Raw genomic sequence first — 15,944 nt, forward strand, 5'->3', positions numbered from 1 at the left:
GGAATTAACGGAAAAAGCCCTTCAACGTCACCAAACCTTTGAACACTTGCGCCTCAACACATTGCAACAATAAAATCCGGTAACGGAATTCAACACAAACAGGTGACTCCTTACAGCATAAGCTAATAAGCAATAAAAAGACAATGTCAAAACATGATCATCAAGTTTAAAACCATGGAAGGAAACATGTCCACTATCGTTGGTGTAACTCAGTCTGGAATTCAGCAGGGCATTCACAAATACAGGCAGAAGTGAAGAAAAGGCATTTTGAACAAAGACAGCAAAGGACAGGTTGTAATCCTTCCTTAGTTTTCGTCAGTTGCAAACAAAGATTCAAACAAAAAGGCCTACAGTGCATTATGCACACAGGATTTCATTGACCAGCTGGTGAAATATACTAAGCCCCAAATTTTGAAAATTAAAAAAAATTGCTGTTGTGGTATCAGTTGCATGTACTCACAAAATATTTTTTGCAAAAACTCAAAATTCAAAAGGTTGAAAAAAAAAATTTAAAAATCATGAAAAGACATAATGTACGTACAATTGTTAAAAGAATGAAAAAGGTTTTGCTCTTTCCTGAAAAAAGTTGCTTTCTGGTCTTAGTACATTTGAACAGCTTGCCTGTGATTTGGCACTGAGGCATCCTTTAAAGTAAACATCTCAATGATCAACTATGCACAAACACTGGGCTGCATTCAGACGTCTCAAGCTTGGCTGTTTGTGTCTTGGCTCTCACCCGAGGCTGAAGGCACAATTTGGCTCTCAGAACCAGCCACCTGATCAGAACCCATCACAATGTCTGACGCTTTTTGCACATCAAGACATTGTTCCTCTGCATTCAACTTCAATTGTTTACAGTTTGGTTCAACAACAGCAGTTACTGTAGTATGGTCTTCTGACAACTTGCGCTTCAGTGCTGGTTTCTTATCTTCTTGTATCACATCTGCAATGTCAGCAGACTGGCTGTCAGAAGTTTTGCTATCACCAACAAAATCAGAACCACCCGTTTCGGTAACAGAGCTGGTGTCCACACCGGAAGTAGGTAATAATGGATTTTGCTGTGAATAGTTTCGTTCAGAACTGTCAGTTTGTTCTTTTCCTTCACAACTCTTCTCAGTTACTATATCACTAGAATCCTTATCTTTATTTTGACGACTTGTACTACCGCCTCCAGAACCATTCTGCTTGACCTCTTCTTCAAAATTTTCCTTTCCACTCATCTCTGACCTCTCCACTTTCATTTCAGATCTCGTAATGGGTGAAGGCTGCCGTGTAACAACAGCAGGTCTAAAATCAGCATTCGCTGATGTGACTCCAGGCAAAGTACTTCTCTCTTCCCTCTTTTTGTTATCGATATCTCTTTCTTTTTTGTCCACCTCGAATTTCTTGGAGCTAGACTTGTGCTCCGACTTGGACTTTTGTGAATCAGAAAGCCACATCGATTTGGTAGAAGGAGACGACGTACTGGAAGAAGATTTGAGCTTACTGTGGTGAGGTTTGCTTTCTACTCTCTTGTCTCTATGAGATTCTACAGACATTTTGTCCTTCTCTCGTGCTTTGTCCCGGCTACTGCTTTGCTTGTCTACTGAGCTACGACTGTTGCTTTCATGACCTTTCTTGTGATGTGCCTCCCCCCGATCACTTCTCTTTTGCTTGTCTGACGACTTCTGGTCTGACATTCCTTTGGACAAACCACTGGATGATGATTTGTGTTTAGATTTGTCTGGTGAATGTCTCGGTTTTGAATTTTCCTGCAGGGCAGATGCAGTTTTGGATGACGAACCACTTGACCCGACAGCAACAGCACAACTGCTTGACTTACTCCCACCTTTAGCCAGGTCCTTTATGAGCATGTCAGTCATCTTTGTCTTATCATTATTTGTCCTGACCCCATTATTCTCCACCTTCTCACCATGGCACGACCGGCTCTTCTTCTGCCTGTCTCGCTCCGACTTGCTACTGTCTGTGCTGTGGCTGGGGCGGTGATGACCACTGTGGTGGTGAGACGACTCACTCTTCTCCACTTTACTGGGATCTGACTTGGACCTGCTACTACTTTCTCCACCACTCTTCATTTTCTTCAGCGAATCACTGTGATGGTGGTGATTTTTCCCTTTGACCATATCACTGGAAGACAAAACTTTTTTCTTCAACTCATTCTTGGAACTCTCCTTGCTCTTAGAGATCACAATCTTTTCTTTCTCTTTCGGTGTCTCCAGAGATGACTGAGATGATGAAGTCTTCGATGACATGCCAGCAGACCCTGACACTTGTTGGCCACACAAAGACACAGACGATTTCTCAGACCCATTCGTCTTCTCTTTGTCCATCTTTGTAACTTTCTCCTTGTTGCCGCCCAAAGACAGTCCTTTGAAAAGAGCCTTTTCCTTTATCTTATCTCTATCTTTCACGGGAGTCCCACCATGACTCTCCCCGGTTCTGCCGATTCCTTTTTCCGACTTCCCTCTACCTTTATCCACATCCCCTTTCTCTTTCCCTTCTTTACTGCTGTTGCTTTTTATCCTGTTCTTGTCCTCTGAATAAACTTTGTCTTTGCTTCTCTCAGCCATGCTGACAGCAGGTTCGGCGACGACTGGTTTCTTGGGAGACGGTAGAGGTAGGACAACAGGTAGCTCCTCTGGCTTCACTTCTTCAACTCTCTTGTCGCTGTCACACTCTGGAAGGTTCTCCACCTTGATGGGAACACTCACCATTGGAGGTGTCACCTCCACACTTGTGCTGTCCATGCTCTCAGCCTTTCTCTCCTCTTCCAACAGATGCTTGTAATAGATCTTTAATCTGAAATAAGCAAAAAATATTCTACACATACATCTTATTCAGTGTCATAATTTTTAAAAAAAGCTCATTTTGATCGTGACTATGAAGAATTGCGAACAAAAGCAATGGCGGTAATTTGAGAGCAAGGCCTGAGCCGTAGCATATTAAAATCATGAAACCTGGTCATTTCCACGCTAAAGGTACTCGAAATCATTAGGAATATGTAGTTACAAGAAAAATAAGGAATTCCATTTGATCCTGCTTTACAAAGTTAGTAACCCCCCCCCCCCCAATAAAACCAGGAGATACTTGAATCTCTCCCAACAGCAACTCCCATTAAAACTTCTTCCCTCTTCCCCTGTAAACACATCTATGGCATAAAGTGTAGGCCCTTCACCCTGATCACGAAGACATGCATATCGTTCCCCCTTGCAGAAGATATATTTACTGAGTACCCCTGTCATTTTTACACAAATTTATCCCGACACAGCCTAAGTTTCCTCAATAAGCATGGAGCAGCCCACCTCCTCATTGATCTTAAGTTGTGTAGAGGGGAGTGTTCAATACAGTCAAACCTGTCTTAACACAAACCTGTGTAAGATGGAAACCTGTCATAACGGAATCTCCCCCCCCCCCCCCCCCCAATAAATTCCTCTAAAACATACGGAAACCTGTGTAATGCGGAAAGAAAAATCCTTCCCATCGCAGGGTTTTGACCTGTCTGAGATGGAAAGTGCTTTGCCCACTCAGCCCAGATTTGAAACAAAACTGTCAAGTTTGGCTCTTTATGCCATGCCACCAGGAAAGGAATGGGCATAGGGGTGCAATTTGGAGGTAGACGTTACTCCATCTAAGCGAGTTCTTAGCAGTGCAGATAGTCTGGGTGGTGTGGGTATGAAATCTCACCATTGCCTATGAAGGTGCTCACGAGTAGCCAGACGCTAGAGGTGTGAAATTTTAGTTTGACCAATGCCTGTTGCCCTGATTGTAAGGCCAGCAGAGTAAAGAGTTCCTTAAATCATTGTTACATGCACTGGAGGGGTGGCATTGTTGACTGTGCATGTTACACCAATGGGTGGGGCTAAGGGTGGAAAGGAAGGAGATGTTCAAATGTTTCTGTTTTTGATAGGTCAAACAGTGGCGCAATGGATAAGTAGGACTGACGCATGTCATTATCAGAGAGGATAGAGGTGTGAAGTTTTGACCAATGTTTGTTGACCCTTGATCCTGCTGACTGGGCTTCAACCTCCGTCTATCTCTCCCTAAATTTCCCAGCCTACAATGGAAAATGTCAAGATGGAATTTTTTTCTGGCTTCCTTGCGATTCTGTCTTACACAGGTTGTCTGTACAGCCGAACCTGCTCTAAAGACCACATGTCCAGGAAAGACAATCACCTGCACAAATGACCACTCCCCATCCCTGAGTCTAGTTATATTTCATAACGTAGCAATGCCAATCGAGCTTGCATACGCTGAGAAATTTTGGTCCCTGTCTGTGGGTGTGTTTTTGGACCGGATCAGAACATGGGTGACTTTCTCAAACTCGGTTGGCTCTATTTCTGGACCAATATGAATGAAACTGGGCAACCAATCAGAAAATTAGGCAAACTAATGATAATATGTGGACATTGAAGTTTGCACAAATAAATTAAGCTATATTTTTGGAGTCTGAAACACTTTCGTATTGGGTATCCTTACATTATAAGGAGCCTAATTTTCAACATCAGGAAGGTAAGGATCAATCTTTCCACTTGTGTCCTCAAATCTGAAAGTTGTATGTCAAGTAGTTGTTTAGAATTTATCATAAATGTACCAGGAACCCCCTGTTCAAAGCAGCGTCACACAGAGACCGGCCATTTTCCTCGCACTCCCTCGGCAAACGTATGTGACCTACAAATCCCAGCATGATTTTTCCGAGCCCGTTCATTGGTCACTTGAAATAGGGCAATCCTGTTGTTTTTCTCTCTCTTCCCCTGTAACGTCGTAATGGGGGTGTTCGCGTCTCAACGGACAAAAAAAGCACTTTTTAATTGAGCGGCATCTTTAGACTGAATTGAATTACATTTTATGGTTGGCATGGTCTAAATTCATCAAAGAAAGTTTTGCCATTATTTAGTCACACTGCCAACATATTCTTAAAAATCCCATGATGTGATGCTAAATAACATGCTCTTATCCCGACATCCCCCTTTCTCAAAATCGTAATATTCACACAAAAATTTTTAATTATAACAAAATAACTACCAAATGGGAAATAAATCTGACTACAAAAATGATTTCTCCACCCAAAAACACACTGACTAGCCAAGTTTCTTTCAAACACTCCGATTAATTACTGAGATGTCGTCGGTTTTCTAACACAATCTGTTGTTCCGTGGCCCACTTTTTGAGAGTATTTTCCTTTGTGTTGGTCACCCATGTTTTGCTGCACTTCACAACCCCATAACTTAAAAAAATTTATAAACTGATTCTTTCAATTAAAAAGGCATAATGCTTAGAATAGAGAACCCTTTCTCAGGTACCAAATGAAAAAGCACTAAAGCGAAAACATTTTTCATTGGCATTGCTACATAAGGACACTGTCAAAGAGGACAACTTTTCTCCTTGACAATGGGTGGTCGTTTTGGACAGGGTCAACTGTATTTAACTAAAAAACAAGACTCTGCTCCCGACGTTGGTCAAGATAGTGGGGATTGGCTGAGTACCCCCCTCCAAACCCTTTACACATTTTTTTTTGCATCCAATAAATTCCCGCTATTCAAAGCACACCTGCAGCAAAAGATCTCTCCAATTGACTTATGGGATTCGTTCTCATTATCATTTAAAAATCTGGCTTTATATGCTCATAATTTTTTTTCAGCATGAGCAAGTCTACAAGGAGCATTTCTATAAAACAGAAAATGCATATTTTTCAATACAAGAATGGACCTCTGAATTCAGACCATCAACAACATATCAGATTGGTTTATTTACATACTGATTAGCAGCTATGCAATTGATCTCATCTAGGTGGCAAGTGTAGGAAAACTGTATGAGCCTACCTGACATGCCAGGCGATGCTGGTCACTGCAGACACTGAGCGGAACTGGTGGATGACATTGCGTGGTATGAAGTAGATGTCGTTGTCTCGCAGCGTGATGCGGGCGTACCGGATGCCGTCACGCCTTAGCTGATTCAGCTTGGCCTCCTCTACCCATGTGACACACTAAATGGTGATAGGTAGGTAGAAAGGTAGGTGTTTTATTCAATGTTTCAGGTAACTGGCCCACATCACATAAAACATGCACATTTTACAGAAGAGACTTCTGTTAAAACAGCATAAATTATAAATGACATACATATATCAATAACATTTAAAAATCTATATATACCTTTTCTCAATGGTTAAATATTGTACTCTTTAATCACTGGGTTGGTTAGCAAGGGGGAATGAACAATTTCCTTTGATAAGCAAAGCTTGAATATTTAAAAAAAAAGAAGTGAAATTAATATTCAGATTCATCTGTTACATATATCACATATAAGTGAAACTGAATGGTGATAAAAGAAATTGAAAGATAACTTTGAGCTCAACTCTTCAACCACAAACACATAGCAAGCATTTCATTTTATTCAAATTTTTTGTTTGTTTTTAGTACTAATAAAAAACGCATTCTCTCTCTTTTTTTTTTGGCAAGTGTTTTATGGCGCTCACAACTGCGTAAGGTCATATGAGTGCACAGGGCACATTAAACATTTTCAGTTTGGTAGGAATTAACATTGAATTTTGCCCGGGAGACAGGCGACGGCTGAAGCCTACTCTTATCGATTTTACAACCATCAAAGGATCTTTAGCATGTGCAACTTGTACATGTGACCCCCAAGACTTTTCACCTTTATCCGAGAAGGCTAGTTTGATCTTACATTCCCTAAGATCAGAGGTGTGGCTGAAAGACAGCAGTAAGAAGTAGGCAAGGAGTGGCAGCAGAAAGGCTACAGAAAGAGTAGCCCAGAGAAGGAGGCAGAAAGTGGAATCGAAAGCAGGCGACAGGTTATGGTTAGAGAGGTTGGCGGGTGCTTTGGTGTGGTTTGCTCCTTCTTTCCTATCTCTCCTCCTTCTTTTTTGTGTTTGTTACTCTCTTGTAAAACCTCTAATCTTTGGTACTTATATGACCTTATTGTGTTGCAAGTGCCGTAAAACACTTACTAAAAAGAGAGCAGGAAATGAGAAAATTTTAGAGAAGAAAATTTTCCGTCTGTCAGGTTTCGAGCCTGGGATCTATCAAATGAGAGGCAAACACCATACCTCCAGACCACGTGAGCCCCCTGCCCATTCTCTAAATGGGGAAAGTAACAGCTCTAATCCCACACAAACATTGACAAACATACACTTAAGAACTGTGCAATCCGGTTGAACTGACACCATAAATAACGAAAAATCTATGGGAAATACAATAGTGTCTGCCTAAACGCACGCTGCTTGGGAGGGGTTCTTAGCCTGTGTTTATACGGAGCGTGCGTTTACATGAGAAAGACAGACTCAATGTAATGATATGCACCATAAAATGTCGGGAACAGATAGCCTAACAGGAAACTGTTCGTGATAGTCATAGAGACGACGGCCCAGCCACGAGGCTTTCCAAGCGACCATCCATGACTGTAAATTCATGGACGACATCAGAATCATGGTCATAGATATCTACCTTAAGAGAAACATTTCTCTTGTGATTCGTTGAACAATTATGTTATAAGTTCTTCGAGTGCAGCTGACTAGGCTTACTTAACTAATCTTTAATCCTATAGAGGCCTATCTAGTGTTTAACAGCATCCACGCGTGTTGCGCATCATAGGCCTAGGTCTAACTATACATTACATGCAGTCACCCAAACACTAGTCAGAAACCTTCTCTGAAAGATGAATTTCCAGTGACCAATCAAAAAACATTTCAGTCCCCCAAGCCCACAACATTTCACTGATCAGTCCTAGACCTACGTGTCTGTGGAAAGTTGGGTGTGAAAACGTTGAGGGGCATTCTAACCAAACATCCGGTTTTCTAGGTTTGTCTTATGCAACTTGTGCAGGTTGTAGTGAAATTTTCCCCTCGTCAAGCTTAACCTGTCGGCGTGTTTTGTGGATCGGAATGTGTATTTACAGGGAGTGACCGTGCGTTTGTACGTCTAAAAATTAGACAAATTAATTCACAAAATAAGTGAAAAGCAACAGGTCATAAACATAATAAGATTATACTAAAAGTAATCATGATGAGAAAAGGAGCCATTCCCCCTATAAGCTGAACCTCCTCCATTTTAAAAGCTTCATTAAGGGTCATGGTAGTAAGAGGCTGAGAAAAAAGACGCATGGGCAGCACTTACTTGAGAGACTGGCGGCTCATGTAAATCCAACTGGAGCTTAGAGGTGAGAGCGGCGAAGTCACCAGGGTGGAAACAGATCACATCCTTCACTATACGGCCTTCAGGCGGGTTGTACTCTTCCCTGCACAGAACAGAGGTTTTAAAAGTTTTAATGAAAGATTTATGGCACTTTCAACACAGATAGGTTATATAAGTGTAGAAGATTAGAGGTGTTATGAGAGAGTAACATACAAAGAAAAGGAGGAGAGGTAAGGATGACAGATGTTTGATGGGTAAGAAAGAGCAAACCATGCCAGAGCACCCGCCAACCACCCACGAGAAAAGAAGGAGGAGAGATAAGGATGATAGATGTTTGATGGGAAAGAAAGAGAAAACCAAACCACAGCACCCGCCAACAAGCCACGAAGAGAAAAGAAAACCAAAAAAAAATGAAACAGTCAAAGGACATGTTCACAGCTTAACTTGGGAGACAGGTTGTTATTGACAACATGCCAACACTCAACACTCCAACAACCATTTTCTCATCACGGGAACAGCAGCATCCTCTATGTCCTTTATAAGTATTATAACCCCAGCAGACCCTAGAACACCCAGAAACATTCTCAGCTTCCCGGTAAGCATACAGTTGAAGCTGTGGATGTCACGCACTCAAACACCTAAGCATACATACAGCCTGGCATACCCAAAACAAATTGAAATATATATATTTTTTTTAAATATGGCATTCTTGTTCAACTACATATATATACAGTTGGGCATGGACTACTCAAACATGTCAGGGATTGACAAATGTGTTCAGCAACATCCATAATTTGGAAAAACTGATACAATGAAATATTAAAGAGATATTGAAAGAAATCAAGGAAAGTAACTGTGACAGTACAGTAATGATGGTCAGAAAATAAATCACTGGAATAAATTAATTGTATCAGATTCACTGCATACAATATTTTGAGCCACACCATGTCTCATTATGAACTTGTCCAACCCTCCTGTGTTGCATGTTAGGTCAAGGCCAAGTCATTAGGATGGGACCAGAGATAGGAAGAGACATGACATATGCTTGCTGTAGCCATTGAAACAATGTCAGTCAAATTTGGCAAAGTGCTCTTGCTCTCTCTCTTGGCTGAAATCCAATGATGGAGTTTGACATTTTATCTTGACTTTTTAGAAATATGTGTCACAATGTGGTGGAATCAGGTGCTCGTCAATTTTTGGACATATGAGTTATTGGCATCATCGTAAAGCCTGTTCCTTCCTTTTGGTGAAAAAAATATACATCTATATTGAATAGAAGTCGAAATATTTGTGATATTGAAGGAGGTCGGGGTTGCCTGGTTTCAGAGGTAAAATTAGCGAGAAAAAGGTCGCTAAAGTTTGGTAACTTCTATTGCCTGAAAGTCTTTGGAAACTAAAAATTTACATTTGTTGTGCCTTTAACTTATTCTGTCCATTCGGTAGCTCACAGCGGCTCTGGGTTTTCCCACTGTTGCCATTCGATCGCTGTGAGCGGCCCGATGAAATCCAAGACGAAATCCGAAATGAATGTGCACTTTTTAACATAGTTCCTACTTTTCAAGTTGTTGAAATTAAATAGAACTTGTAAACAAGCCTGACCTCAATCTCTGAGCGCCAAAATCAATCGAAACTCCTCAAAATTCTTGCAAAAATCACAATTTTGTTGTCGCTATGCAGTTGCTACGTAAGGGTAAACAATATGAAGCCTGGTATAATCAAAAGGCCCTTCGGTGAAAAATATTCAACTAAATTGGTGAAATTCTTGCAAAAGTGTGAACTTGGGTGATATCTCTACAATTTTGTGTTGATTCCTATGGATTATACGGACTTGTAGAGCCGAGAAAATGAGGTACGTTGAAATTTTCGAAGATGTGTAGTGCAATTTTTTTTTCTCATTCATTTTTGTCTGAGGGAATACACAATACAATCAGAATATAGGTCATTGTAATTGATATAATCAGATTCCTTTACTGATTCCCATCAGTTTGGTATACGACAATAGATAAGTAGAGTAACTTAGAGCCTCACAGTAATGCAATAAACTATCCCCCTTGGATTATGCGATTGTGCGGCCGCCGTAATTCTGTAACATTTGCATAATTTTGGATTCCCCGCGGTTTTCCCCATTTCCCCCCAAACAATTATTTAACACCTCGCCAGGTGACTACAGGGAAGCAATCCCTGTAATAAGTCTCATTTAAGGGACAAGTTGGTTATTTTCCTTGTAAGGAGATCTTGGTTAATGGTTTTAATGGTTTATGGGTTAGGGATTTTGTTCCTAGAGCATGTTCAATTTGTCAATCCATCAAAAGTTGCTCTCATGTTTGCAGGTGTATTTAAAAAAACCCAAACATTTTTCTATCCTCTATAGATTTCCAGCTGAAAGTTAGAGAGATTATATGGGCAATTCTCCTGAAAGCTTGAACTTTCCGTAACACGGGTATCAAATTTTAGAATTCAACCAAATAACTAGAAAATGTACTCAGTACACCTTTGACATGTCTAGTGTTGATCCCTTTACTGCTGAAGCTAAAGTTTGTTTGGTTTCTTTGAAAACGGAAGTGAAGTTTAGACTAGTGTGCTATGGTCTTAAACGTTACAGGACACAACAACACCGGTCAAAACATGAAATGTAACAGAGGGAAAGAAAAATTGATTGGGGTAGCACTATGTCCTTTAAATTCATTGTTTGTTCACACAAATTTCAAAACATTTCTTAAAGAAGAAAATGCTTATCAAACAATCATAATGTCTTTAACGTTGCCGGCAAAAATTATTTTTCTAATAGAAAACTAGACTTTTATTTACAAAAATACTAATACAAGTAGAACTTTAAAAAAGTATTGCTATAAAACGGTTAATTCAAGGTTGTAGTTTCAGCAAATATGAACAAAATCGATTGGCGTTTTCGGCTGCAACAATAGCTAAATATAGTAGTATTAAACGTTACAGGACAAAAAGATAAAAAGGAGTGTGCAGAAAAAGAACGATTTGTTTGTTTAAAATAATATGCACACCTACTGAGAACTAAAACATTTTTTATAATACTTCTTTGATGTTATCTGTCATGTTTTAGAATAAAACGACATCAGCTTATTGACTCATTGAGCATGTTATTGAGACTTAACATTTTCGGGACAAAAATCGTGTAGCAGTTACAAAGTGAAACATGAAATCCAAACTGAACTAAAATTTATTTTCCCAATAGTGAAAGTAGCAGCAGCAGCAGTAGCAAAAACAGCAGCAGCAGCAGCAGTAGTAGTAGTAGTAGTAGTAGCAGCGGCAGCAGTAGCAGAACAGAATATCAAAAAAGGTATTCACATCTCCTTCATAATCGCTACTAACATTGTCAAAATACATCGTTAATCGTGGCAGCAAACAGTGTTCTATCTTTCTGTGATTTCTTGTGACATTATGATGATGTTAACTTCCCAAAACGTTTCCACGGCATGGTGATCATACTGAAAATCATTTGGGACCACAACGATTTTTTGTGAGTTATGTAGCATCCCATTTGGCACACTGTTGATGAATAGTTCCTTGTCTGTAGCTCGAACAGGAGGGTTGAAGCAAATTCATCACAGTTTGGACCTCTACTTCCCTAACCGCTCTTTATGATTTCAAGAACACGCAACATTGCCATTGAGCATGAAACAAGTGTATGGAATGTTTACTAGTTACTTTTTAAAGTCCAACTGCACTCAGCAAGGATGAGGAATTTCAATATGTCTTTTTGCCGCTGTGTTGAGAAAGAGTTTTCTGACGTACTTCTTCCAAAGTTTGCTTTCGAGCAGCTTTGACTTTTGGAAAGACTTTCATAACTCTGAGGACAGCTTGTTTGCAGGATGTGGGTGTCTGTATGACACTTCCTCGAATATATTGAACCTTTTTTCTTCTTCACTGTGTCTTCACCTTTTTCCTTTTTTGATTGGAACCTTTCTCTAGCCTAAGCATTGTCTGCCCTTTCCTTCTGCCCTGACCAGGATGCTGTTACCACTCTTGCGTAGCTTTTCCATTTCTTTCTTTAGTATTACTAGTCCAGCAAACTTACGAGTTGCAACTTTGCTAGCGGTAGTGGTAGCCAATGTGAGGTTTTCCTTCTTGATTTTCCTACATTTCTTGACTTGTTCGTCTGTCTTTGAGTTTTCTTTAATCGGTCCTGGGATTCCTTAGTTGGCTCAGTCTTAAACTATATTGTAATAAACGTTGAGTATTTCTTTTTGGAATTTCGGTACTTGAAAGCAATGCATTCAGAGATCTCTGGCGCAGAGCACGCATCTATAGTACTGTAAAGTTGGAAAGAGAATGTGGGAGCGGGAGGGGTAAATGAAAAATTTTATAAATCAGTTTTGTAACTGAATTAAAAGAGATTAACACGTGCTATACTTGGTCGAAAATAAGATTATGCTTCATTATTTTTTAAATATAATTTATTAAAATAATTCGCAACAGAAAAAGTAGTCACAAATTCTGTTTTAGAATGTATATGAATAAAGTGAATATAAACCGATGTTATTCGTTACTTATGTGGTCTTGCTAGTCTTAACTTAGTCCAAGACGATAAAATCAGCTACTATGCCCTAAATATTATTGGGGCAACCCTTGTTACCAAAACTTTGGTCAAAATGATTTAGTCCGTGTAACCATTAAGACCATTGTAAAAACTTATTTTCCTCTTGTTAAAGCCAATATCAACTTTTGGTGAAAACTAAGGGTAAAGCTACACTTTGGACAAAGCGAAGCAGCACGGTCGGGGCAATCAAAATAAAACCAAAGGGAAAGACGGACGTTACCAGCCGTACCAAGAACGGCCCGAAACGAGGAGATGCCAGGAGAAATTCCGGCCAATGTACAATCGCTTTTATTCCTTGAATGTACATGTGTGCACACAAGCATATTATTGACAGCATTCTTGATGTAGATCTACAAAATTTCAGTGATGATAACAAGAAGGAAAAAGAGGAGAGTTAGTGAAACCTGTTTGTCAAAACAAAATAAAAAATAAAAGCAAAGCACACAATGCATTTACTTTTATTCAAAGCAAGACATTATAGAATTGGCCTCTTTTCAATTAATTTGTAGACCAAGATCTACCTATCCGGCAGTTCTCCATAACATTCCCTTCTTAACACTCTTTCCATCTGTCTCTCATTCCATTTGTTTCTCAATCGTCGAGATGGGATGTCTTAAGTTAGTAGTCCTTCAGGTGAGTTTAACCATGAACATTTCATGCAGATAGAAAAAGGAATCACGACTCATTCAAACTGAATCTGCACATTTGCTTTGGTTGTCTGGTAAATTTCTCTTCAAGTGGTGAAATTCACCAAACTAATGACGCATTTAAGTAATCGGGTTCGCCTACTCCTTTCTTTCTTTTCTCTTTAGAGTTACCACGTTGATCAGGAGAAACGGCGCCAATATTTTTGTTCATTTTCAACTGAAACTAAAATTGACATGGAAAATCTCATACAACGTTACATCACTTGCATCGCCCTCTTCGCCTTGTTCCCTGTGTTTACCCCTTGTCTTGCACCACCAAGCCTACAGTGGGGCATTACCCAGAATAGGACATATCAATATACTTTGCATTCCATTGACAGAGTCTGTCTACTAAGTTAAATACTGATGTCCGATCTTAAATATTTGAAACACCGAGCCAAGCAGCCTTATCCTTGTATTTGCAATGTTTCAGACAACGATAACAAGTTGTCACCTTTAATCGCCCCGACTGCCAACCCCAAAGCGAGAAATATGTGGCATGAAATGAAATTCTTAAAGAAGCTACTCATTCTATAAAGATTATAACACAAAGACTAAGTCTAAATTGTTAAAATGAAGAAATCAAGCTCTTTGGCCAATGTCCGTTTCGAAACAAACACTACGATAACCAACAATCCTTGTTTTGGCAGGATCCAAACTCATCCATTTCCTTGAAGGACTATAAGATTTCATTAATGAATCACTAATTTTGCAGTCATAAAAAAAGAAAGCAAATTTTAAAGCAATTCCGAGTCTTAATGATTACTTACATCTTAATCGTTACATGTCTAAAATTGCGTGACGAAGTCATTCATATTCACTTTCTATAGACATCGTTGTTTTGCCAGGGAATAGATGAAAGCCAAGTTGACTGGAAACCAGTGCATTTGACATATAAACACCGCACTAAAATTTCGAGCTACTTCTGGCAGAAGTAAACACGCAGGTCTTAATCGTGACAACGTCACAAAAATTCAATGACGCGATTATTTACTGCCAAAATTTCGTAATCAGTGTAGTAATTTTGTTCTTGGTTGTTGAAATGACCAAAGTGATCGCATTTCTAGTTTTACACTGAAAAATTACCCCTTTTAAATGATCGATTGAACTGAAGATAGGGTTACTATCTGTTATCATTTTTCGGACGAGACATGTAGCGTTTAAGACATAATTTTATGTCCTTTGTACGAACAAATGGGTCGTATTAAGCATATATTTGTCGGTTACCCTGAAAGTTTTACTTGAGATCAGTATTTACCCATAATTACGAAAATGAGATGCAGGCAGTTCTTAGAGAAATTTTGGGAGGAAAACTGTCTCTGGTGAATGTTACGTTTTCATACCTAAAAAATGCTTATTTTTTAACAAAAAAGGCCCAGACTGTTTCAGCATATCATTTCATCGGATATTTTCTGCCTAGTCCAGGTTCGGCTACCTTTTCACCACCGGCTTAGCTCATTTTAACTATGATTTGAAATAAAGAAAGATATTTATAGTGTCTGCAGTAAAGGGTATGCGCAAGTTCAAGTTTTCAGGAGAATTCTCCATATATATATTTTTTTTCTCCCCCTGACGGATGTGTATTGTTTTCTTTCCAAATACACACAAAAATTACTGATACTGATATGTTCTGTTTTCAATTTTTCTGTACATAATACATGAAAATTCTTGTTAAAAAAGTGCAAAACATATTGTGAATGGCGTTACGATAGCTTGCTATAATTTTGCATTTGTCTTGCATAATTTGGCCATCAAAATTTGCATAATTCTGCAGGGACAGAATAAATAGAGGTTAAAAATTGGACAGGCAAAAATAACGGTCCACAGCATGAAAAAAAAATCAGTTAATCAAGGTAATGTTTCTGTTTACCTAAATGAGCTGTTCGACAAATCTGTACCTGAGTTTGAGAAAAGTGTTGCCAATACAAAGAAAAATATATGATTAAAAATAAAAATAATAATAACGAAGATCATTTTTACTCAATTACACATTTGTCATGTAAATGACAGATCCGTTCAATTTTTGTTTAAACGTATGCCCAGGTTGGAAGAGACTGGATGAGCGGCCAGTGCATGTGCTGTGCATACATTGTGATAATGGGGGTGGATTAGGTAAAATATGTCCCATGCATGGATTGTCAGCCCCAGCAGAACAGACATCATAATTTGTTTTTCTCAGCAACTGTACAGTAAAAGACATAGATCTACATAGTGAGTTGCACGCATATCTTTGGAAACAAACATTGTGTAAGGCAGGTCTAGTCAAAACTGGCCCTTTCACTAATCTGTTATGTGGCAAAAGCATGTCTTGAGCAAAGCATGTTTTTACACAGCATGCTTTTCAGAAATAATTTTATACTGTAGCATTATGGTACTTTGTGGCGTCGGTGGCCTTGTGGTTAGGCTACCGGACTCGTAATCGTGAGGTTGCCGGTTCGGGGGTTCGAGCCGTGGGCTCGACGTTGTGTCCTTGGGAAAGGCACTTTACACGAATTTTCCTCACTTCACCCAGGTGGGAATGGGTACCCGGCCATAGAC

The 15,944-nt window shown here is 39.4% G+C and overlaps 1 protein-coding gene across 3 annotated transcripts in view; it reads right to left on the reverse strand.

Annotated features, from left to right (window-relative positions):
* Window positions 1–487: 487 nt before the first annotated feature.
* Window positions 488–15,944, reverse strand: part of LOC101855187 — a 41,535-nt gene continuing 26,078 nt past the window's right edge. For all 3 annotated transcript variants that reach the window (XM_013082242.2, XM_005097829.3, XM_013082241.2), the window contains exons 5-7: window positions 8,130–8,250; window positions 5,820–5,983; window positions 488–2,799 (exon numbers count right to left, since the gene is read on the reverse strand). In XM_013082242.2, coding sequence (XP_012937696.1) covers window positions 705–2,799; window positions 5,820–5,983; window positions 8,130–8,250 — 2,380 coding nt within the window. In that variant the 3' untranslated portion in view covers window positions 488–704. The remainder of the gene's footprint in view (window positions 2,800–5,819; window positions 5,984–8,129; window positions 8,251–15,944) is intronic.

The sequence above is a fragment of the Aplysia californica genome, unplaced genomic scaffold (genome assembly GCF_000002075.1).
Source record: "Aplysia californica isolate F4 #8 unplaced genomic scaffold, AplCal3.0 scaffold00165, whole genome shotgun sequence".
Lineage (NCBI taxonomy): Eukaryota > Metazoa > Mollusca > Gastropoda > Aplysiida > Aplysiidae > Aplysia > Aplysia californica.